Source organism: Culex pipiens, chromosome 2, assembly GCF_016801865.2.
Source record: "Culex pipiens pallens isolate TS chromosome 2, TS_CPP_V2, whole genome shotgun sequence".
Lineage (NCBI taxonomy): Eukaryota > Metazoa > Arthropoda > Insecta > Diptera > Culicidae > Culex > Culex pipiens.
Genome location: NC_068938.1, coordinates 35,204,922 through 35,230,703, shown reverse-complemented (window position 1 = coordinate 35,230,703; position 25,782 = coordinate 35,204,922). Strand labels below are relative to the sequence as shown.

The 25,782-nt window shown below is 37.0% G+C and overlaps 1 protein-coding gene and 1 long non-coding RNA gene across 4 annotated transcripts; one reads left to right on the top strand and one right to left on the bottom strand.

Moving 5' to 3' along the window:
- Positions 1–266: 266 nt before the first annotated feature.
- LOC120415713 (uncharacterized) lies at positions 267–966 on the top strand. The gene is made up of 2 exons (XR_005605252.2): positions 267–552; positions 614–966. It is a non-coding gene; the product is annotated as an uncharacterized LOC120415713 (long non-coding RNA).
- A 10,860-nt stretch (positions 967–11,826) lies between these two features.
- On the bottom strand, positions 11,827–16,458 carry LOC120415711 (uncharacterized). 3 transcript variants are annotated; one of them, XM_039577303.2, is made up of 3 exons: positions 15,829–16,458; positions 15,480–15,764; positions 11,827–12,689 (listed from the first exon to the last, which is right to left on the bottom strand). In XM_039577303.2, the coding sequence occupies exons 2-3, from the start codon at positions 15,601–15,603 to the stop codon at positions 12,160–12,162; spliced, it is 654 nt and encodes a 217-aa protein (XP_039433237.1). In that variant the 5' UTR covers positions 15,604–15,764; positions 15,829–16,458; the 3' UTR covers positions 11,827–12,159. The 3 variants fall into 3 exon arrangements, with proteins under 3 accessions (XP_039433237.1, XP_039433238.1, XP_039433240.1); XM_039577304.2 differs by having other exon boundaries at positions 15,495–15,764; XM_039577306.2 differs by having other exon boundaries at positions 15,522–15,764.
- Between the last annotated feature and the right edge of the window lie 9,324 nt (positions 16,459–25,782).

The window sequence follows — 25,782 nt, the reverse complement described above, 5'->3', positions numbered from 1 at the left end:
ACAAAAAGCACCTCGATCCGACGTTCCGTGTTGAATTGATTCGCGTTCGAACAAAACCGTCGAATTTTTTTATATATAACTGGAATTTTTTTTTTGAAAAGGTCCTATAAACCAAATTTTCATTTTTTGCTTTTTGGGTGTTTTTGAATACCCCAATAAAACAACAAATTACAAATTACAAACTCAAGGCGGTTCTAGAAACACCCAAAAAGCAAAAATTGAAAATTTGGTTTATTGGACCTTTTCAAAAAAAACTTCAGATATAGATAACTTTAAAATATTTCGAAATGTCAATTTTAAAAATAATTTACTTTTAAATAAAAAGTACGTTGCGTAATTTTTGAATGATCTTCTGTTTTTGCGTTACGTTTTCACTGCGCGTCCCCTGAAAAGCTCAGTCGCCGTCGCCATCTTAAACCAGCCAAACAAGTCTAGACAAGCAGCCACTCGCGATTTTTCTGTCTGATTTTCCGGCTAAAATGAACCGTTTTAGAAGAATAATTCACTGCCGGTCTCCGGAACTCCGGTTTAAATTACGGATTCTGATGTTTGGTAAGTACTTTTTATCAATATTTTGGCATTTTTATACTAATAAGTTTTTTGTTTGTTGCAGTTGAAAATCGATCCCAAATTTTTGCTTGTGCTAGCTGCAGTTCACTCGTTTCATCCGTGACACCTGTTCTCGAGAGTTTGGATGGACGACCTGAAATCGAACGAATTGAAGCATCTGGCAGTGAGCGGAGCCCTGTCCTGTCTCCGGTAATGCATACGGGAGAGGAACGGGAGCGTTCCGGAACATTCAAGAACCAACCTGATGGGATTGGACGAGAGCTTGTGACTTATTGATAATTGAAGAAGAAACTGGTTATGCTGTTGTAGTAGTGAAAATGACTTGTTAATTAGCTATTGAAAATAAATGAACAGTTATTTTTGGTTTTTCTTTTCGAATCAAAACCAAACATTAAATCCTTGTTTTCAATACCCAACACCAGATGTCAGGACAAAAGCTTTCATTTGCGCACGAGCGCGACGTTCAGATGGCGCTGTAACCATATCGTAAAGCTTGAAAGCTCAAAGCTCGTCGATACAGAGTATTTCGAAAGTTTAGAATCGTGAACAAACGTTCACGATTTGCAATTAGTTCATGGAAAGTGTTCATGGTACGTTTTCGTACCATGGAGTATCACACTGTTCCCGATTTCGTGGTGCATTGTTCACGAATTTCAGAACGGTTTTTTCTCCGTGTAATCACGATTTCGCGTCCCCACTTCCAGCGCACCAATGATGCTATTATTCGATTACCACAATCACTCACTCCATACGAATAGCGACACAAAAGCACACCAAAAAATTAACCTGAATAATCACGACTTCGCGTCCCCACTTCCAGCGCACCAATGATGCTATTATTCGATTACCACAATCACTCACTCCATACGAATAGCGACACAAAAGCACACAAAAAAATTAACCTGCATAATCACGACTTCGCGTCCCCACTTCCAGCGCACCAATAATGCTATTATTCGATTAGCACAATCACTCATCCGATACGAACAGCGACACAAAAGCACACCAAAAAATTAACCTGAATAATCACGATTTCGCGTCCCCACTTCCAGCGCACCAATCTTTTTTTGATTTTTTGATTTTTATGCAAAAAAAACGAAACTATTGGCACTACGCCCCCCGGGGCATGGCCTTCCTCTAACGTGGGATTTCTGCTCCAGCGCCTCTGACGAGACAGGAGAAACCGGGACCGACGTTTTACTTCACCATCCGATAGAAGCTCAGTGGATAAGGCGGGAATCGAACCCGCGTCTCATAGCATCATCGGGATCGGCAGCCGAAGCCGCTACCCCTGCGCCACGAGACCCACCCGAGATTGCTGAAAAAAGCTCATGAAAAGATGTTTTCTATAAAAAGTTATATAACAAATACTATAACAAAAATAAAAAAGGTGCAAAAAAAGTTTGTACACCTTTCGAAAAATTAACATAAATAAAGTTATTTGTTGACAAATCACCATAAATCCAGTCTCCCAACTCCAAATAGGCATCCTTAACTGATTAAAATAATAGTTTGGATTGAATATAAAGTTTACTAATTACTTAGTATAAAAGTTTAGATAACTCTGGAAATTCTATATAAAACTAATCTTTCAATTTAACTAAATGTCAATATATTACCATAGAATTGCTAAATAATCATTCTGGAGAGGGTATAACACCGTTTTGGGGATCTTTGTATCGCTAGAATAGATTTTTCGTTGGAATTTCGTACCAACCCGGAATTACGTCGTCGGAAAATCCGCCGGCATCCGAACCGGTCCACAATTCACAAGTTAACCTATGTGGCATCGAAAAGGGCATAAAATTTCCGATCTTTTGATACCCAGACATCTAGGTTTTCTATAAAACCCACGTTTTTAAATACCTAGGCAAAAACGTTGTTATGGTTTCGTTTGAGCAATCTGCCAAAAATGTATGGAATTTCGTAATTTTTGTTCTCTTGGATCAAACTTACTTTTTGCGCTGGGTCCTTGTCCATTTGACAAGGGTTCGGAAGTTCTAAATAACGTTTGAATCCGATTGGTCCAAACGTTCTTCAGGGCGGGGCTTGTCGACAAAGCTGAAGTACCTCGCGCTCGGCTAGCCAGCGTAGAAATGGGTCACTGAAGCTCGGCAGAGCTTACACCCTCCAAATGCCTATGCGAGTTATTTGCATGTATAGAATGAGAGCTACTCAATTTGTAAGAAGCGACCGCGTGGTCCCGTTTGGTTGGTTGCACACACACACACACACACACACACACACACACACACACACACACACACACACACACACACACACACACACACACACACACAACTTTTGAAGAACTTTACTAAACTTTATGTACTTCAATAGTGACTAGTGCAAATCGTATTAAATCGGTTCAGCCAGTGTCGAGATAATTTAGTGACAATTTTTTGATCAACAGCCGACTACACACACAGAGATCGATATTTAGATATTTTGGAAACCAATGCAAAACAGGTGGACTGGTGTATTTTGCATTTTAAAAAAACTATTTCATCCAAACGTTGAAATCATGGCTTGGCGCTCTTATTTTTCCACACGTCAAATTTGTTCCTCAGCAAAACAGCTGTTATGAGCAATTTATTGCTCTGCTCTCCTCCCTTATCAAAATTATGTATGATCGAGCATAAAATAATACGAAACCAGGCTAGTAACGATAATAAATTTTCCCATTATGTTCATCATTGTATGGCTGAATACGATTTGGGCGCCGAGGGCACTCAAATCAAAAGCATGCCAGTGGCACATTTCGAACCATTGCTGAAACCATCATCACTCTTCCTCACGCAATCTAAAAAGCTTCGGTTCCTCCCACAACCCCACCGGTACAGGTATAGCTTTCCCACGAACGAACCGGAATTTCTACACGTCGCCTTCCTGCGCATTTTTCGAATTTTTCCGCTATTTTCCCGGCTAGACAACGCTGGAGAAATGAGGTTAGGGGGTGGTTGTTCCACCTGACTGGTGGCATCACAAACCGTTTGTTTTGACTCCTTTCTTCCTGGCAAGGAAAAGCAGTGCCGCAAGACAAAGAAGGGTGGTGGGTGGTCGCGGAGACAGCTTCGTAATTTTGTTGTTACTAAAATATTCATGAAAAACTGTCGGTTTTAATACGATACTGAATATTTTATAAGCAGCAGTTTTCCTGGTCCCCACCCAGCTTCTGTTATTTTTTTTTCGGTTCTAGTCTAGCAGCTGTTCGTTCGAGCGAATCCAGATCGAAGGGGGGAGGGAGGGGGGGGTAGTAAAACGGGGTCATGTGTGGTGTCAGGAGGAGGGAACGAGAGGTGAAGTTTCCTACAATGACACGTGCCAGGGCGCAGCTTGTGGTTCCGATGTGGCCATCCATCGATCTCAATATATCCACCCTCCACCTACCTGAACTGCACGATTGGGAGCGAGGGCGGGGCGGTCCCGTTTTGGTGGTCTTACTTTTTCATAACATTCCACTTTCCAAGAGGGAGAAAACTTTGGCGATGGGAGCAAAAGTTTAAGTGGATCGATGTGGGAGCTAAGTGATGTATGGTTGGCGTGATTCTTTATTTATAGATTGCCTCTCTAAGCAATTGTTTCTATTTTGGGGCAATTTTAATTTGAAATAATTACTTACGTTATTATTAAAGGTCTGTTTCATAAACGATTCATACATTTTTAAAAATAATATCATTCGTTTTGAGGAAAAGCTCTGAAATAAGGGTTAATTGATACTCAGAAGAGCCTTTTATAGTTTTAAAGATACATAATTTGTAGTTCATTAATATATGTAAATTGTCAAGTCTGATAATTGGCACTGTGAAAAAGGGTTAAAAGCAACTTTTTCAAAAAGATTTTTACGGATATAATAGGTCAGTTTTCTTACTTTCTTATAAACTACTGTGTACAGGACCGGATGGGTCCGGATAACTCTGGCTAGTTCCGGAGAGAATTGAAACCGCGGAGCGTAGAGTTGAAAACACAAACTTTTATTCGCCAACTCGAACGCAACGAACTTCTCCAACGGACACTTTATTGGGATCTGACTATAACAAAAAAACTACATGTAACATACATGGATCAGATCGGTGCATCTTCGTGCCACCGATCGCAGTAAGCTGGGAGGGTTAATAGAGCTTTATGACGTTTCACGTACGCACACTAGCGCACCATTTGATTTTGCTGGCCGGACAAAATTTAACCTCACTTTTTTTCGTGTACGTACACGCAATACATACGCACGTAGATTACTCTATTTGATGAGAGTGGGACCACAGAGAAAATTTAAATTAGAGAGAAAGAGCGACTTCAGAACTGCCACCTAAACAGGCGAGAATTAGTACAGCGCGGGGTAGCACCAGCCGCGCGTACCGCAGTACATCATTAGTCTACTCATCTTCCTACCTCTACCAATTCTTTACATACTGATCAAAACAACTTAAATCGCATCAGCACCTTAACTCGCAAGCTCAACAAAAGAGGGAATTTGTATGGAAATTCTCTCTTTTTCTTGAGCTTGGGTGTTTAGGTGATAGTAATCAAAATACAAAACATTCCTAGCATAGCATAGCATTACGGGTCTGCACCACGCTGTAGGGGGTGCCACAATGGTCAATTCAATATTCTTAGACAATTTGATTGCTGCCCGGTACAACCAAGAATATCTAAGAACGTAAATTTCCACACTGTGCTCCAAGGCTACGCCCATACAGTCCCGTGGGGATTTGGAGGGGATGTTTTTGTTGTTCACTAGTGGCAAAAGTGCAGGGAACCCATGCGACTTTTAAAAGTGAACGGAATATTTTTGGGAGGTTTGGAATGGGGGTTAGGGGAATTTCATCGGGCCGATGAAAATGGTTCAATGCGTAATGTATTAAATGATTTGGAGGTTTGTAAGTGTAAATGTGAGTCTGTAGTGTATTATATAAAAGCATATAGTTTTGTAATAATAATAATAATAATAATAAATATTATACTTACTTTACTTTACTTTTGTTGGCGCTACACCATTAGCTTGGCCTGCTGCACGATTCTCCGCCAACAAGCTCGGTCCATGGCTGCTTGTCTCCAGTTTTGCGGGGCACCCACTCTCTCCAAATCGTTCTCCACTTGGTCCACCCACCTCGCGCGTTGCACGAAAAAATATATTATAAAAAATAGTAAATAAAATATTATAAATATAGTAAATAAAATAAATATAAATATAGTAAATAAAATAAATATAAATATAATCAAGATGATTCCAGGAAGCTGTAAAAATAGCAGTAAATTAAAATCTAAATGCTCCAGATGGTTCCCAAGCTGTTTTAGAAAGATTCGTTAATTTAAGCAATTTGATGATATATGGTATGAGGAGATGGTATGTTACAGGAAAGGTATAGGATGAGGAATAATTTGAACATGTAAAAAAAAAAATCATTTAAAATACAAATTCTCCTGATGGTTCCCTTGCTGTTTTAGTAAGTGTCGTTAGTTTATGTAATTTGATCATATATGGTATGAGGAAATGGTGAGATAAAGGAAAGCAATAAGAAAAGAAATAATTTGAACAGTCAAATAAATTTACATATCAGCAGCAAAATTGAAATTAATTCCAGGATTACAGCTTCCTGGCAGCAGCAATAATTTTAAAACAAATGCTCCAGATCGATCCATAGCTGTTTTTTTAAAGCATCGTTAGTTCATGCAATTTAAATGTATATTTCATGGGAAAATAGTATGATAGAGGATTAGAAAAATATAAATAAATCATATAGTGAATAGATACATGTTAGCAGTTAATGTAAGGAAGCTGTGGAAAATATAAATATAAATATCCCGTGGAAACAACGACGCAGGTCAAACACGAGCGAAGCAGGCATTGCCTCGCAAAGAGTAAATCAAAAAACAAAACATTCCTGTGCAAAAATGTTCATACCGATATGCACATTAGGGTGTATTATGGTTGTATGGAAAAAAATAAAGTTGTCCAAATTTAGTGAACACAGCACTTTTTCACTTCCTTTTGGGGTCCTGAACAATTCCCCAAAGTTTGGGACCGATTAGTTTAGTCCTCACTTTGCACCCCGGGATTCAAACTGGCGACCTTTGGATTGTGAGTCCAACTGCCAACCAGCAACTCCACAGAGACAGTTTTTTTAAACCAGGGATACGACTCCTACACCCCTGACTGAGCTAATAACGACCTAACCTCTAGGTGTGCCGGGGCCAACGTTTACTTCCCCATCCGACGGAAGGCGTGGTCAGACAAATCTTGTCTCGAAGAACGCCACAGTTGGCGAAGAAAATTGAATTTTCCATAAATTTTTGAGTACGTCAAATTTTACCAAAAAAGTTCCATTGACAACAAATTTCTATCTCTTCACGGTTTCAAGCTACAAATCACTGAAAAACGTGTCTTAAAAAAATCCAGAAAAATGCAAGAGTTCATATCACCACACCGTCACGAGATATCAAAAAATCAACCTCGGAATTCGTGATCAGGGACCAAAATTACCCCTTAGAGCAAAATTTCACGGAAATCGAAAAGGGGTCGGGGCAACTGCTATGTGAGTTGGTCGAGAGTGACCCTCTTCTGGAAGAGACCAAAACGCCAAAACAATTAAGACATTCCACAACATTTTTTTTGATTTTCAAATCATTATTTATTTATTTTTCAATAATTACAAGTTCATCTTAAACTTGAAACGCAAAACTCAAAGCCAAATTTTTGAAACTCGTTTTCTGTAACATTGCGTAACGGCACTGAAAAATAAACTTCATCAACTTGATAAATTCACTAAATCAGCCAAAATAAAAATTCATTCATTTCAGTAAAAGATATTGACAGCTTATCAAAGATTTTTCATTTTATACCTGAGCAGTTCTCTAGGATTTCGGTCATTCGATTTTTGTGAAATTTTCCGATCTCTTCGAAAAAAATATTTTTGGAATTTTCAAATCAAGACTAACATTTCACAAAGGCCAAACATTCAATATTACGCCACAATTGTTTCATATATTAACATTGAAAATCGGACCATTAGTTGCTGAGATATTGACGATAGAAAATGGTGGGTTGTTTGGGTGAAACTTAGAAAACATCAATTTTCCTGTTTTTAAACCTTTGCATTGCAATATCTCAGCAACTAAAGGTCGTATCAACATAGTCCGAATAAGCAAAATATAGAGAATTTTCTCAGCTTTTCAAAAATATTTTTTTCAAAACTGGGCAAACATGTGCACTAATTTAAAAAATGAAAAACTGCGACTATTTTCAAAAAAGTCACTTAAATATGGCTATAACTTGAAAACGGTGCACTTTATCAAAATTTTAGTAAAGTACTTTTTGATTGCAAATTTGATTTTACATCGAAAAATGAAGTTGAAAAATTTTTACGACCAAAATTTCGATTTTTTGAAAAAATCAGTATTGATTAAAAAATTCATAACTCGGTCAGTGATTTTTTGCACAACCTGGAAATTTCTGAAAAGTTGGCATTTTATGTCTTCTAAAACATATCAAAAAATAAAAAAAATTAAAAATAGTGTTTTTTTGTAAATCAAGTTTTAGTGATAAAAAGTTAAATAAAAAAATCACCAAATTTTTTTTTACCATGTATTATTTTTTCCAGTGTAGTCCGTATCCATACCTACAACTTTGCCGAAGACACCAAATCGATCAAAAAATTCCTTCAAAAGATACAGATTTTTGAATTTTCATACATCATTTTTGTATGGACAGCTGCCGAATTTGTATGGAAAATTATATGGACAAACTAATGATGCAAAATGGCTTCTTTGGGCATACCGAAGGCACCAAAAAAGTTTCAGCCGGATTAAAAAATACAAAAATTAAAATTGAAGAAAAAAGACCGATTTCGTAGAGAATTGCTCACCTTTTTGAACATCTTTCTTATTAAATTGATCGAATTAAATTCAAAACAAAAAATATTGGTTAACTTTTGGATTCAACCTTCACAGATTTAGACCAAACTTGGAACATCTATCGATAGTTAACAGAAATCCCAAGTTTGGTGCCGATTGGACCATCCCTCTTTCTTTGGCACCGCCATTTTTTCAACGATTTTCTGAAAAAACTTTTTATACTTTTACTCGTAACTTTCAAAATTTCTCCTGGTTACATTTTATAGGAAATTGTCCAAGGAATACATTTAAATAACATATCAACCCTCAAATGTCTTCCAATATTGTTTCTATTCCCATATTGTTATGGGAATAAAAAGTTTTCAGATAAAAGAAATGTAAATTAGAACTGTTCTATTTATGGAGCGCAAGGGTAATGCAGTACGGCTTTGTCTTAAATACCAAGCTACCAGAGCAAGGCTCAAGACACATCCCAGAAATATCCGAACGCAATAAATGTCATCGGTAGAACCAAAGTAAAGTTCCGGTTGTATGTATAGGCGGTGTGCGATCATTGCTTTTGGCCGTCCGGGAGTCATATGGATGACGCTGCAGGAATAAGTTGTCTCTGTACATTTACTGTGTGTTTCGCTCAGTACTTGTACAGAGCCAAATTAGAAGGCTAAAAGACTTGATCACACACACATACTTCCTCAAGTGGCCCTTCGCTGACTTAGTTTCCGTCCTTTATATCTTTTTCTATGACTCCTAGTCGACCTATCCACCTAAAATTTCATTATCTTTCTTCTAAAATTTGCGTCAGATTTCACCGATAAAGACCGATTAGATTAAATTAACAATATTGTTTCTTGCAGTCAATGGTTTAAAACGTCCCAAAACTCTGTACTGCACTTACAAAACTACTGTTAGTCGATAAACTAAAGAAATAAACTGAATTGAATTAAAAAAAAAACCAGCAATAGTGACAGGTTTTTTGCGAGTTGTTTTCCTGTTTTCTGTTTCCTTTACAACCAACTTTATTTGTATCCATTGTGATAAATGCCTTATACACAGCTGAAAGGATCCCCCAAAACTCTGTACTGCACTTACAAAACTACTGTTAGTCGATAAACTAAAGAAATAAACTGAATTGAAATTGGTTTAAAACGTGGTTTTAACCTATTCTTCATACACAGAAAAAAATTACGGTAATGAATATTCATCAGGAAATGGTGACAGCTTCTGTGTCTAAAAAAAGATGAATTTTACCACAGAAAATGATGAATTTTCATCAGTTTTTGATGAATATTTATCAGGTTCACATTTTTACACATTTTTTATGAAATTTTACTAAAAAAATAGGTGACATTCAACCTACCAAATTTTCAACATTCCAAAATTTAACTTTAAACTTTTTTCTGTATATTTATATACCTTTTATCCAATCACCATCGTGTTTTCCGGACATTTTTACACAAGAATCATTGCATATCTCAAACTAAACCAAAACAATGCCGAGAAACAGCCCTTCAAAAATAAAAGAGCAGAATTCGCTCAAACCTTTACCAAATTCTCTTAAATGTCCAGCCAAACGAATATAGAAATACAAAATGTTTTTTAATTTATCAAATTCAGGAAAAATAACTCCAAATCTCGTTCCCCATGTGTGCTCTTGTAATATCAAGTTAAGAATCCTAGCAAGCTTAGTACAAGAGAGCACACTGGCATCGATCTCTTACACCGTCTCCTGACCACATTCATTAAAACCGCCAATCCCAAAACAAACAAAATGTGCCATCTCGTGTGCTCGCTGCAGACAAAAATAGAGGACCCCGAGCAGACGGAAATAACGTGGGAATAACATTTTTTGATATTTGAAAATACTAGGCCAATAACATTTTATGTTATTTATAACAAGATTTGTTATTCGTCGTTATGATTTTTTTGTTATTGGATTGTTATTGTAATAACAGACTAATAACATTTCTAGTTATTCTTCAAACAAATCTTTGTTATTATTTTTTGTTATTTTAACAACTAATCCGATCATCCCAATAACAGTTGGCGATATTCTTCCATAACAAAAAATGTTATTCCAAAGTTGTTTTGGCTTTCAACCAATATCAAACCAAAAACAAATTTTGTTATGATAACATAAACTGTTATTGAACTCTTATGCAAAAATGGATTTTTTAGGAAGATTCCATAACACTTTCTGTTATTTTAACAGAATTTGTTATTGAAATGGCATGAATATTGTTATTACCGTCTGCCCGGGACCAAACTGCGCCCAAAAGGTGTAAGGTGCACACAGATTCAAAGACTTTGCCAGCGTGGAACTTGTCCCGGAGCCATTTATCCCCGTCAACCATTCACACGCGTGAGCTTCATTCACAAAAGAACGTCCCACGTGGGATGAGGTCGTCTGCCCCAATGAATGGTGATGTTTTCTTTGGACGCGCTCTGGGGGTTGGGGTGGGAAAAAATGACTTTTCACATCGCTGAGAGGACGCGTCCACTCTGCGACGAATAGAAGTCCTTGGCGTGTGAAAAGGCGTTCAAGACAAACTTTGTTTTCTTTTTTTCCCACCAAAAGACGAGGGTTCGAATGGGGTGGGGTGGAAAAGCGTCAACGTGGCCTCATATGCGCGCAAACAGGAGGCAACCCCCCGCCTCCAACCAACATGAACCCCCCGGCAAATGTTTTGAAGGAGATGAGCCCCGTTCAGAGTGAAGAAGAAAAAAAAGTTAAGTAAAGAAACGAGATGAATATGTTATTCTATCCCGGGCGAAGTCAATTTGGCACGATAAACAAACAGGGGTTGAAAAGAAGCGATGCTGGAGATAAAATAAATCATATTTTATGATATACTCAATGGAGTCTTGGAGCGATGGGATGAATGGGAGACGGTCCTTGACGGGATAAGACACCCATAGTTTTCAATCACCCTTGTCCATTACATAATAGCCTGTAAGTAACTGACGTTTACATTTTGCATGAGTCTGACGTCGTCGTCGTCTTCGTCCGAGTCAATTTCAATCTCCAGCACAGATTTTCTCGAGAGCGCACAAAAAATCGTTACTTCAAAACGTAATCGACAAGGAGCAGCACTTTTCCAACATCAAGAGATTCGCTTCAAATCAAAAGAAATTTCCATATAAAGCATGCTTGACGAGGGGTTGGACTCTATCCGGAGAGCACTCCCTCCTGTACTCCTACTTTGAGCTCCTGAAGGAGCTTGGGCACTTGATCTTTGGAGACCATCAGTAAAGCACACACACAACTAGAGTCGGAATCAGATGAAAATCTCCACAGCGCGAAGCCTCTTGAAAGTGATAAATTAAAAGGAAAATTGCCAATAATCATTTAGAAATAAGATTATGATTCTCCCGGGGGGAAAGATTCCGGTGGATTTGAAGTACACGGAACAAAATCCGGTTTGCGGAATCGCAAACTTTGCTTCCGATTTGCTCTACCAATCGCAAACCTCCGTTTACACCCGTCAGCAGGAAACATTGCTTCCAATATCGCAAACGGTGATTTTCGATATCGCAAACGTAACGCCGTAACGCATGCCTGCCAAAAGCACGCAGCACGCAGCCACTACAATATTTACTGTTTTGAATTGACCGTTGCTTTTAAAATTTTGGATGAAAATAAGAAAAAGAAGAGGTTTCAATGTTTTTATTTATTTATTCATAATTCAAGACCAAATCAAAGCAATTGTGTGAGTGGTTTACTACGGGATTTCGATTCTATCAAATGTGTTTTGCCATTGACTTGTGAAGGTTCGAACGAGTCGTTTTTTTCTGATCTGGCCGTCCTCGATGACCGCGGGGCAGCAGGTTACCGCTGGCCGTCGGTGCCGCCACTGGCATGTTACTCCCCATGACCTGAGTCCCGGTGTTAGCAGTAGGAGAAGAAGGTGGCGTGGCCTTTATGGCCGGCACCGCGGCAGCTATGTTTTTGGTATTGTACAGGTCCTTCTCGTGCTCGGTGACGTCGGCGGCGGGGCCACCCGGATAGAGGCGCTGAGACCGGTGCAGCGTGCTTGGGTCGTCGGTCTGGCTGATTTCCAGCGTCGCGCAGCGAGCTGGCACGTCCCTTGAACGGATTCGCGTACCGCCAGAAGTTCTCCTCGTCCACCGATCTTCACCTCGAGAATCGACTTGAGCGGAGTGGCCTCCACTAGAAGACCGTCCGCTTGGAACAAATCCCCAGAATCTCCGCCAGCAGTCGGATCTGTGAAGGTGTTTATCGAACTCACGTTGCATTTGTGAACCGTAGACTGCGAACGAGAACACAAAATCAAATTTCAATATTATCGTTTCTCGACATTTCAAGAATAAAATAAAATAAATTTAAAAATCTCTGAAATTCTAAAAATTTCATTAAAAAACGGAATCAACGTTACACCTCTTAAAATTTTTCTACAAGTCTCTACAATTATCTAAAATTCTACAAAACTCTCAAAAGTTCTCTAAAATTCTTCGAAATTCTCTAAAGTTTCCTAAAAATCTCCAAAATTCTCTATAATTTTCAACAATTTTCTAAAATCCTCTACACTTCCCTAAAATTCTCTGAAATGGAGAATTCTCCTAAATTCTCTTAAATCCTATAAAGTTCTCTAATATTATCTAATTTTTTTTATTAAATTATCTAAAATTCTCCAAAATCTTTAAAAAAAAATTAATTGAATTCTGTAAAATTCTCAAAAAATTCTCAAAAAATTCTCAAAAATTCTCAAAAATTCTCCAAAATTCTCCAAAATTCTCCAAAATTCTCAAAAATTCTCAAAAATTCTCAAAAATTCTCAAAAATTCTAAAAATTCTCAAAAATTCTCAAAAATTTTCAAAAATTCTCAAAAATTTTCAAAAATTATAAAAAATTCTCAAAATTTCTCAATTTTTTTCAAAAATTCTCAAAAATTCTCAAAAATTCTTAAAAATTTCTCAAAAATTCTCAAAAATTCTCAAAAATTCTCAAAAATAATCAAAAAATTTCAAAAATACTCAAAATTTTCAAAAATTCTCAAAAATTCTCAAAAATTCTCGAAAATTCTCAAAAATTCTCAAAAAAATTCAAAAATTCTCAAAAATTTTCAAAAATTCTCATAAATTCTCATAAATTCTCATTAATTCTCATAAATTCTCATAAATTCTCATAAATGCTTATAAATTCTCAAAAATTCTCAAATATTTTAAAATTTAATTTTATTGTTTTTTAAATTATTTTAATTTTTAGAATTTAAAACTTTTAAAAATTTTGAATTTTAGCATTTTAGAATTTTAGAATTTTAGAATTTTAGAATTTTAGAATTTTAGAATTTTAGAATTTTAGAATTTTAGAATTTTAGAATTTTAGAATTTTAGAATTTTAGAATTTTAGAATTTTAGAATTTTAGAATTTTAGAATTTTAGAATTTTAGAATTTTAGAATTTTAGAATTTTAGAATTTTAGAATTTTAGAATTTTAGAATTTTAGAATTTTAGAATTTTAGAATTTTAGAATTTTAGAATTTTAGAATTTTAGAATTTTAGAATTTTAGAATTTTAGAATTTTAGAATTTTAGAATTTTAGAATTTTAGAATTTTAGAATTTTAGAATTTTAGAATTTTAGAATTTTAGAATTTTAGAATTTTAGAATTTTAGAATTTTAGAATTTTAGAATTTTAGAATTTTAGAATTTTAGAATTTTAGAATTTTAGAATTTTAGAATTTTAGAATTTTAGAATTTTAGAATTTTAGAATTTTAGAATTTTAGAATTTTAGAATTTTAGAATTTTAGAATTTTAGAATTTTAGAATTTTAGAATTTTAGAATTTTAGAATTTTAGAATTTTAGAATTTTAGAATTTTAGAATTTTAGAATTTTAGAATTTTAGAATTTTAGAATTTTAGAATTTTAGAATTTTAGAATTTTAGAATTTTAGAATTTTAGAATTTTAGAATTTTAGAATTTTAGAATTTTAGAATTTTAGAATTTTAGAATTTTAGAATTTTAGAATTTTAGAATTTTAGAATTTTAGAATTTTAGAATTTTAGAATTTTAGAATTTTAGAATTTTAGAATTTTAGAATTTTAGAATTTTAGAATTTTAGATTTTAGAATTTTAGAATTTTAGAATTTTAGAATTTTAGAATTTTAGAATTTTAGAATTTTAGAATTTTAGAATTTTAGAATTTTAGAATTTTAGAATTTTAGAATTTTAGAATTTTAGAATTTTAGAATTTTAGAATTTTAGAATTTTAGAATTTTAGAATTTTAGAATTTTAGAATTTTAGAATTTTAGAATTTTAGAATTTTAGAATTTTAGAATTTTAGAATTTTAGAATTTTAGAATTTTAGAATTTTAGAATTTTAGAATTTTAGTATTTTAGAATTTTAGAATTTTAGAATTTTAGAATTTTAGAATTTTAGAATTTTAGAATTTTAGAATTTTAGAATTTTAGAATTTTAGAATTTTAGAATTTTAGAATTTTAGAATTTTAGAATTTTAGAATTAAAGAATTGAAGAATTTTAGAATTTTCAAATTTTCGAGATTTTTTGAAGATTTTTGAGTATTTTTGAGAATTTTTGAGGATTTTTGAGAATTTTTGAGAATTTTTGGGAATTTTTGAGAATTTTTGAGAATTTTTGAGAATTTTTGAGAATTTTTGAGAATTTTTGAGAGTTTTTGAGAAGTTTTGAGAATTTTTGAGAATTTTTGAGAATATTTGAGAAATTTGGAAAAATCTGGAGAATTTTTGCGAATTTTTGAATTTTTTTTAGAATTTTTGAGAATTGTCGAAAAAAAATCGATTTTTTGAGATTTTTGTGCGAATTTTTGAGAGATTTGGAATTTTTTAAAGAATTTTTGAGAATTTTCGAAAAAATTTGCGATTTTTGGAGAATTTTTGCGATTTTTTGCGAATTTTTGAGAATTTTGGGAATTTTGGAGATTTTTTTTGCGAATTTTTGAGAATTTTCTTTTGTGGGTGTCTTTTACATTAGTTGGTCTGGGTTTGCTCCCAGTCGGCCCATTTTTCGCATTTTTCGTGAAATAGTCGTGTGACTTCAGCGGCCACTTCTTGGTACTTTGACTCTTCAAACCCGCAGTCTTGTCACCGCTGGACATACTGTCCAGATGCGGAGTGGTCCATCTCTTCGCGTTCCGGCCGATAACATGCTTGATGGGTTTGTGTTTCGCAGCTTGCCCCATGTGAGTGCTAGGTCATCTGTTTGACGTGCGAGTCGGTAGCCACGGTTAAGCCTGATTCCCAGCATCTTGCTACAGATCCGTTCCTCCGGCTCCCATCAAGATGGCTGTGGTCCGGAGTTTGACCGCCCGCTCAATCAGTCGAATTGACGATAATCAGAATGCTGGGGGAATGAGAGAAGGGAGGGGTAATGAGAAGTCAATTTATTAAACCGGAATCTCCTGTACCTTTTGCGTAACATTCCGTCTCCCCGAAGTTTCTCGTAAGCTTCGGCACGCCATGGTCGTCCTCCGTCGCGGCACCGGTGACCAGCTTCCTCCGGTTCTAGCTGGGAGGTGATGCTTGGCTACAATTTCCGTAATCTACTCTCACTGTGCTCGGTGCCGGTGCTCTTCAATGCCAGGGATCGCGTACACACTGAACTTTTTCAGCAACAGCTGCAGCTTCTCGTCGTCCACGGCCCAGGCAGGATGGACACAATTCTTACGGCGGGGCACGCCCTTGCCGCCGAGGCCTTGAGTCCTTTATAGCGCACTAAAAACTAACTAATAAACATTTCACTCGCGATTTGCCGATCAAAAAAAAAAAAAATACTGCAGCACAATTTTTGTTTGTTTATGTTTGAGCCGTCTGCGCGAGCGGCGTGAGCTGGTGATTTTGACAGCAGTGTAACGCATTGGCTGCGTCGGGCGCCACAGAAAACGGCACGGCAAACTTGGTGTTTGCGATATCGCAAACATTTTTTTCCAAATGCGGAAATAATTCTTTCAAAATCGAAAACATTTGTGATGATTTCGAAAACAGCCAATGTTTTCGATTTCATCGCGAAAATTTTTCGGATCCGCCGACCGGATTTTGTTCCGTGTAGAGCAAGAAAAAGAACCGTTTCCGGTTCCGTACTTTCCTTACATTATCTTTCCTTTCGATCTATAGCTATCACCAGGATCACGAGAAATGTTTTAACCCTCTCTCTGCAAAAAGTTATTCTATGAATTGAAAAATAAATAAATAAATATGAATTAAATAAAAATATCAAAAATGTTCATGCGCAAAACATCACAAACATATTGAAAAACAAAAAACAAAAAACAAAAAACAAAAAACAAAAAACAAAAAACAAAAAACAAAAAACAAAAAACAAAAAACAAAAAACAAAAAACAAAAAACAAAAAACAAAAAACAAAAAACAAAAAACAAAAAACAAAAAACAAAAAACAAAAAACAAAAAACAAAAAACAAAAAACAAAAAACAAAAAACAAAAAACAAAAAACAAAAAACAAAAAACAAAAAAACAAAAACAATGTCACCCCTGATGACGGTACTTAAAAAGTGCTTGATTTTTCACCGCAGAGGGTTAATGCGATGCAGTTCCATTGCTAACTTTGGTTTCCGGCTGCCTTACTGGGAGTCGTTCCTAGATAAGGCATGACGATGGCACTGTGTCTTACTTGGAAGCACGTGAAGATTCTGTCACAGATAGTGTCCCTCAATTGAAAATGTACTCCCCGTGAACGTTACGGATGGCACTTTAAAGATATTTTGTGAAAAGTAGAGAACTTTTGTGAAAATTTTTCACTTGTAATAGAAGTATGTGTTTTGTTTTCGAGAAAGACTACACAACAACTGAAAAAATCCTTTACTCGCTAGGTAAGAGCTCCTTGCCATCGAAATCCGAATGTGGATCATCTTTTCATACATTTCCGGACTTAATCCAGACCGCACGTTCTTTGTTCAACTCTGGTGACCACGTCCTCGAAAGTTCTCCAAAGTCACCCGTTGGCCTGTACAATCCGAACGATGACATCGCCGTGTGTTCGTGCTGACCACTGCTAGTCAGGCTGCTGCATTGACTTTTCCAAAAGCGAATTTATTCATGGAAACTCTCGTTCGTCAGCGTTCGCCCAAATTTGAGGATAGCAAAAGGCAACCAAAAAAAGAAGCTAGCTCGTTTTTAGTGACTAATTTGGCCTAATGGAATTACAATGCAAATGACGATGTTTGGTCCGATTGCCTTGCTGGCTGTGACTGTCCGGGGAAAAGTAGGGGTAGGGTGGTTATTGTAGGTCATGGTGTTTTTAACTTTTCAAGGAATATTTGATCGATGAAAATATTGGTAAGTAGTAGCCGTTAATTAATAGTTCTATTGAATAAAATAAAATAAAGCTTCCAACAATCTCCAACCAGACCCTCAAAATCCCGGTGTACGACTGACTAGTTGTAGTACTTCGCCGAACCGGAATTGTATGGCGAAAAGGCTTGCTGTACCTCTTACTCCTCCAACGAGAAACGGTCAACCGGACAAAAACGGGTCCCGTCCAAAAAAGTCCAAACTCTGTGTGTGTGGTTCCGTCCTGAGTAAATAGGAAAATGTGCGCCGTGAATGTACAATTCGTTGTCCCCGGTGGAACCAACCCACCACCGAACAGCAGCAGCTGAAAAGGGGTTTAGATTTTAATTGGAGTCCAGATTGAGATTCATCAAAAAAGGATCTGGGCCGGCCAAGTGCACAGGGCATTATTCAATTTGGGTTTTGGCCGCCGAGTTGGAAGAATGGAAGAACGGCCTGATGCCCAGAAAGGCGCCCTTCCCGTGGAATTAGGAACGGCTGAATCTAAATGAGGGCTAAACGGTTTGATGACGTCTAATCCATGCGACCGGCCGGTCCCAGGGACAGTATTTTGCCAAATGGCAATGGCGGTTCGGGAGACGGGAAACAGGGGCGCTTTGTAATCTAATTTGGACGCATTTACATTTCGGAGTTGCTCGATGAATTACTACCCACTATTTAGCAATGGACAACGGGAAATATATAACAAGAAAAACATATTTTGCCAAATTATCTTAAAACTTAAATGTCACTGTACGTAGTTTTCTCAAAACAACTCTTAATTTTGGGTAAAATTTTCTCTCCAATTGCGTTTTAAGTAGCAATAAAAGCAAGTTCAAATTCTACTGAAAATGCAGACATTTCCAATTGCTCAAAAAATCGAAATTATTCAAATTGATAAAAGCATGCATCCATTTCTTATTCCACTTCTTCTGACAAAAAATACAAACTGTGCAGAAATCTCGAATTTAATCTTTTTAATTTATGAACACATATTGTACGGTGCACTTTATCTCAAAAATGTAAATTGCCTTTCAAATACAAATTTAAATTTGAAAATAAAAAGTGAATGAAACAATGTTTTGTCAAAAATTTCGATATTTTGCAAAAACCATATTTTTTTTTTCAACAAATTCATAAAACTGTTACTAAAAATGTTATAACCATATTTAAAGTTTTAGTTCCTCAGCTCTAGCTGAGATCCTGTCCCTTAATTTAAAAAAAAGCCTAATTTGAACTTATAAGGATGTAATCAAGGAATTTGATGTCTTCTGATTTCAAAATTGAAAAACTTAAGGACCCAATTCAACGACAATCTGAATGTATAAATAGTCAATCTTTGTTAAAAATTATCTTTCACTTTAAAGGATAAATTAAAAATTATATCAATAGTTCCTGTAATATTAAATATATCAAAATATCTGTAATAAAAACTTGGTGCAAGAGCTCTGGTTGATGTGCACCGTTGAAGCCAAATATTCTAAAAATGTCTACAGAATGTGTGACAATACTATCATGATAAATGATATTACGGATTTTTTTATTTCGGTTTTTTTCTAAATTTGCAGGTTTGCGTGAAACTCTGTCCAAAGAGTTATCTTTTGTCCCTGATCATGAATCCGAGGTCAATTCTTTGATATCTTGCGACGGAAGGGCGGTACGACCCCTTCAATTTTTGTACATTCAAAAAAAGACATGTTTTTTAATAATCTGCAGCCTAAATGGTGATGAGATGGAAATTTTGTGTCAGAGGAACTTATATGTAAAATTGGACGCCTAATTTCTTGGCGTACTCAAAATTAAAAAACGTATTTTTTATTGAAAAAAAAATGAAAAAGTTTTAAAAATTCTGCTATTATTCGGCAGTCTGCAGTTAAAATTGGAACATGTCATTTTTAAATTAAGAACAATTTTTTTTATTTAAAAATTTCGCATTTTTTTCTTACTTTGCATGGTAATTTTAACAGTGTAACAATATTTTACAGAGTTTTAGAGCAGACAACTGAGAAAAAAATATTTATAAACATAAGGGGTTTTCTTATAACTATCACGAGTTCTCGCGTTTTTACGAAGGTTTTGAAAAAGTTCTAAGTGCAATGTTTTCAATGCTTGCGACGTCGTCGAAAATCGAAAAATCCTGGATCGAAAAATTAGCAATCAATCAATCAAGTTTTTTTTTTGTCTGTAAACATTTTTTTTTCAATTTAGTTCATTATGTGATTTATGGGAAGTCCCTTAAACCCTAACCATAATCCTGAAAGGTTGACGTTATTTATGGATGGCTCCCACATAAGTTTAAAGTTCGCAGTAAAAAAAAATCATGGTAATATTACATCTGAGAAGTGATACATGTCAGAAAAAATGTGTAATTTTACCTCTGAAAATGTGTAATTTTACCACTTTTCTGGTGGAATGTTACTGTTCTTTTTTTACTGTGTAGTTTTTTTTTTCAAAATACACTACTTTATGATTGTCCGATTTTGGCAATTACCACATGTTGGCAAAATCAGGATGGCACTGTAATGAAAAAAATTTAAATGACATTTTAAATTTTATGGAAACTCATTTTTGATGGTCTTAGGATATTTAAGGTAAATTTGTCGTACTTAAATCAATTTTCAGGGAGTGACAAGACAAGATTGAAACTACTTTCATATGAAGAGTGACAACAATGCATGGAGTTTTTGCGGTTTTAATTGAATATCTCAGGATTGGAATCGAATTTTGCGAATCTGTGAAGGTCAAAAGATGGTGCATTGTAAGTTGCACAAAATGGCATTTTAAACTCAATTTGTTCTAAAATCGACGCGCGACAAGACAGCGTCGAAAAATTATTAAATCCAATCGTACCTCTGCATTGGACAAAGTTCTCAAGACACCTGCAGTGTCCATTAACACCATCAAAAATCGCCTTTTCCCACTTTCCGACAAAGTTGCAGACAGCAAACTACGTAACAATTATGGTGCATGCATAATAAAGCTGCAACGATTCAGAGAGTTGTTCCGCATGGGCAGCATCAGCCATTAGACCACCGCAGATTCTGCAAAGGTAAGCGAGACTCCTGACACGTGGAAGGAGTTTGCGATAATAAAAATCATCAGAAAGTGTTATGCCATTCGCACTCATTTGAATTAATTTTTAACCGCTTCCGCTTTTCCATCCAGAAAGTCTCCGTTTCAGTTGGTTCTGGGAGGAGTGCTCTGCAATGCTGCTTCCACAGTACTTCATCTTTATGGTCGATCGTTGAAGGTGGAGCCACGTGTTGGCTTTAATTTTATTTATTTGGTACTTTTCAATTCGCCCAGAATGGCGACGACTACTTTTGCAGCCACTCCAGCTTATTTTCGAGGCGTGGGAGGAGCCACCCCAACAACACTCCCACAACATCATACAGCTTAATCTTGGATAGACAGAGTACGTGCCAAGACGCGGGTGGGGAGAGGAATGTTTGGGTTCGTACAACTTGTCCATTAACCCTTTCAGGCCTGAATTTTTCTGAGCTGTGTTAATCTACAATTTTGGTACCAGTAGTTCATTTTTTCCATGAGTAAACAGAAACAGGCAAAAAAAAAGTTACATTTCATTATTGGACGTTCTGGGTCATCCAAAATGTCTTGGAATACAGATCTTGGAGTCTACCGCCGTAACAACACGATTCTACCAAGTTTCCGAATATGGTTCATATTCAATGATGTCCCTGGGACCCTTTGGCAACACTATGAGCTATGTGGATCACTTTTGGGATGTTCTGGGTCCTCCAAAGTGTCCTAGAATACAGATCTTGGAGTCTACCGCCGTAACAACACGATTCTACCAAGTTTCCGATTATGGTTCATATTCAGTGATGTCCCTGGGACCCTTTGGCAACACTATGAGCTATGTGGACCACTTTTGGGATGTTTTGGGTCATCCAAAGTGTCCTGGAATAGAGATCTTGGAGTCTACCGCCGTAACAACACGATTCTACCAAGTTTCCGATCATGGTTCATATTCAGTGATGTCCCTGGGACCCTTTGGCAACACTATGAGCTATGTGGATCACTTTTGGGATGATCTGGGTCCTCCAAAGTGTCCTGGAATACAGATCTTGGAGTCTACCGCCGTAACAACACGATTCTACCAAGTTTCCGATCATGGTTCATATTCAGTGATGTCCCTGGGACCCTTTGGCAACACTATGAGCTATGTGGATCACTTTTGGGATAATCTGGGTCCTCCAAAGTGTCCTGGAATACAGATCTTGGAGTCTACCGCCGTAACAACACGATTCTACCAAGTTTCCGATCATGGTTCATATTCAGTGATGTCCCTGGGACCCTTTGGCAACACTATGAGCTATGTGGATCACTTTTGGGATGTTCTGGGTCCTCCAAAGTGTCCTGGAATACAGATCTTGGAGTCTTCCGCCGTAACAACACGATTCTACCAAGTTTCCGATCATGGTTCATATTCAGTGATGTCCCTGGGACCCTTTGGCAACACTATGAGCTATGTGGATCACTTTTGGGATGATCTGGGTCCTCCAAAGTGTCCTGGAATACAGATCTTGGAGTCTACCGCCGTAACAACACGATTCTACCAAGTTTCCGATCATGGTTCATATTCAGTGATGTCCCTGGGACCCTTTGGCAACACTATGAGCTATGTGGATCACTTTTGGGATAATCTGGGTCCTCCAAAGTGTCCTGGAATACAGATCTTGGAGTCTACCGCCGTAACAACACGATTCTACCAAGTTTCCGATCATGGTTCATATTCAGTGATGTCCCTGGGACCCTTTGGCAACACTATGAGCTATGTGGATCACTTTTGGGATGATCTGGGTCATCCAAAATGTCTTGGAATACAGATCTTGGAGTCTACCGCCGTAACAACACGATTCTACCAAGTTTCCGAATATGGTTCATATTCAGTGATGTCCCTGGGACCCTTTGGCAACACTATGAGCTATGTGGATCACTTTTGGGATAATCTGGGTCCTCCAAAGTGTCCTGGAATACAGATCTTGGAGTCTACCGCCGTAACAACACGATTCTACCAAGTTTCCGATCATGGTTCATATTCAGTGATGTCCCTGGGACCCTTTGGCAACACTATGAGCTATGTTGATCACTTTTGGGATGTTCTGGGTCCTCCAAAGTGTCCTGGAATACAGATCTTGGAGTCTTCCGCCGTAACAACACGATTCTACCAAGTTTCCGATCATGGTTCATATTCATGATCGGAAACTTGGTACAATCGTGTTGTTACGGAGATATACTCCAAGATCTGTATTCCAAGACACTTTGGAGGACCCAGAACATCCCAAAAATGATCCACATAGCTCATAGTGTTTCCAACGGGTCCCAGGGACATTACTGAATATGAACCTAATCGGAAACTTGGTAGAATCTTGTTGTTACGGCGGTAGACTTCAAGATCTGTATTCCAGGACACTTTGGAGGACCCAGATCATCCCAAAAGTGATCCACATAGCTCAGAAGGTTGCCAAAAGGTTCCAGGGACATCACTGAATATGAACCATAATCGGAAACTTGGTAGAATCGTGTTGTTAAGGCGGTAGACTCCAAGATCTGTATTCCTGGACACTTTGGATGACCCAGAACATCCCAAAAGTGATCCACATAGCTCATAGTGTTGCCAAAGGGTCCCAGGGACATCACTGAATATGAACCATGATCGGAAACTTGGTAGAATCGTGTTGTTACGGCGGTAGACTCCAAGATCTGTATTTCAGGACACTTTGGAGGACCCAGATCATCCCAAAAGTGACCCACATAGCTCAGAGGGTTGCCAAAGGGTCCCAGGGACATCACTGAATATGAACCATGATCGGAAACTTGGTAGAATCGTGTTGTTACGGCGGTAGACTCCAAGATCTGTATTCCTGGACACTTTGGATGACCCAGAACATCCCAAAAGTGATCTACATAGCTCATAGCGTTGCCATGGGTCCCAGGGACATCACTGAATATGAACCATAATCGGAAACTTGGTAGAATCGTGTTGTTACGGCGGTAGACTCCAAGATCTGTATTCTAGGACACTTTGGAGGACCCAGAACATCCCAAAAGTGATCCACATAGCTCATAGTGTTGCCAAAGGGTCCCAGGGACATCACTGAATATGAACCATGATCGGAAACTTGGTAGAATCGTGTTGTTACGGCGGTAGACTCCAAGATCTGTATTCCTGGACACTTTGGATGACCCAGAACATCCCAAAAGTGATCTACATAGCTCATAGCGTTGCCATGGGTCCCAGGGACATCACTGAATATGAACCATAATCGGAAACTTGGTAGAATCGTGTTGTTACGGCGGTAGACTCCAAGATCTGTATTCTAGGACACTTTGGAGGACCCAGAACATCCCAAAAGTGATCCACATAGCTCATAGTGTTGCCAAAGGGTCCCAGGGACATCACTGAATATGAACCATGATCGGAAACTTGGTAGAATCGTGTTGTTACGGCGGTAGACTCCAAGATCTGTATTCCAGGACACTTTGGAGGACCCAGATTATCCCAAAAGTGATCCACATAGCTCATAGTGTTGCCAAAGGGTCCCAGGGACATCACTGAATATGAACTATAATCGGAAACTTGGTAGAATCGTGTTGTTACGGCGGTAGACTCCAAGATCTGTATTTCAGGACACTTTGGAGGACCCAGATCATCCCAAAAGTGACCCACATAGCTCAGAGGGTTGCCAAAGGGTCCCAGGGACATCACTGAATATGAACCATGATCGGAAACTTGGTAGAATCGTGTTGTTACGGCGGTAGACTCCAAGATCTGTATTCCAGGACACTTTGGAGGACCTAGATCATCCCAAAAGAGATCCAAAGGGATCGAAGTGGTCCCAAATGGTCGTGAGGATGTGACTGGTAATAACTAAACTTCATTTGCCTTGAAAAATCGTTGTAAACCTGAATTATCTTCAACATTTTCTGAAGTTTCCAAATTTCAGGTTTTCAGGATGTTCTAGGTCGTCAAAATGGCCATTAACAACCACTCAAACATTTTTTCCTAGGTAGAGAAACTCATAAATTACAACTTTGCTGAACAATGTTATATGTTTTGAGCACTGTGTGATTTTATACAACCGAATTTCGGTATGGGTCATATATGACCCATCAGGCCTGAAAGGGTTAAACGTCTTTTATGAATTGATAATTTTTATCGACATTTTACGGGGGTTTTGATTTACGATGTTGTTTACTACCGGGCGAGAAAATTAATGGTCGATGCGAGCGAGCGAACCCAAGGAGAGGGACGCTTGGAAGAGGGGGTTGGATCGGGAAACGTGTACTAATTTGTTGTTGTGTTTCAGGGGTTTTTCGTAAAGTGATCTGAAAGTGGATGAAGAAATAAGTGCAATCAATAATATGTTGATGATTCATCATGAACTCATGGTACCATTTTTTTAATGTAATATCTAATATCTATTAACAGACCCTATCTCAAAATTCGAATGCTCTACATATACTGCAATTCACTTATGGTATTGCAAAAATCTCTACAATTTAGGCTGTCTAAATTTAATGCGGCATATTTACCTTCATTTTTTGATATTACAAAAATATGTGTTTTCAATAATTTGCAGCCTGAAAAAGACACCAAATATCAAAGAAAGTTTATTAGAAGCCCGACTTCAAACGTAATCAAAATTCAAAAAACAGTAATTTTTATTGAAAACTGCAAACACCAGTTTAAAACCTGTGTCATTTTACGTCTCTCGATTGTGTCATAAAAAAAATCCTTGGTACAGATTAATGAAATCTGAAGTCTCTTAAACAATTCTGACTATTTGCTTGAAACTATAACGAGTTACTGATTTTATGGAAGGCAGGGCTACATTAACGCAACTTTGAAACGGAAATTTTAATTTGAAACTTTTCCTAAGCCTTCGGACGTTCTAGTCTGTATTGCTGCTTTCACGACAAAAAAAATATGAGCACAATTTTTGAAATTTTGTAAAATTTTTATCAGCAGTTCAGTTTTTACAAATTAACCAACCTGTTTTACTAAGATTTTTGAATCTTTATTTGCTAAATATTCATTTAAAAAAT

Excerpts from the sequence above, each read along its gene's own strand:
- LOC120415711 (XM_039577303.2), bottom strand. The coding sequence starts at position 15,603 with ATGGGGCAAGCTGCGAAACACAAACCCATCAAGCATGTTATCGGCCGG. Across the intron at positions 12,690-15,479 it reads TGCGGGTTTGAAGAGTCAAA|TCTACGGTTCACAAATGCAA; the intron begins GTACCAAGAAGT and ends TCTCGTTCGCAG.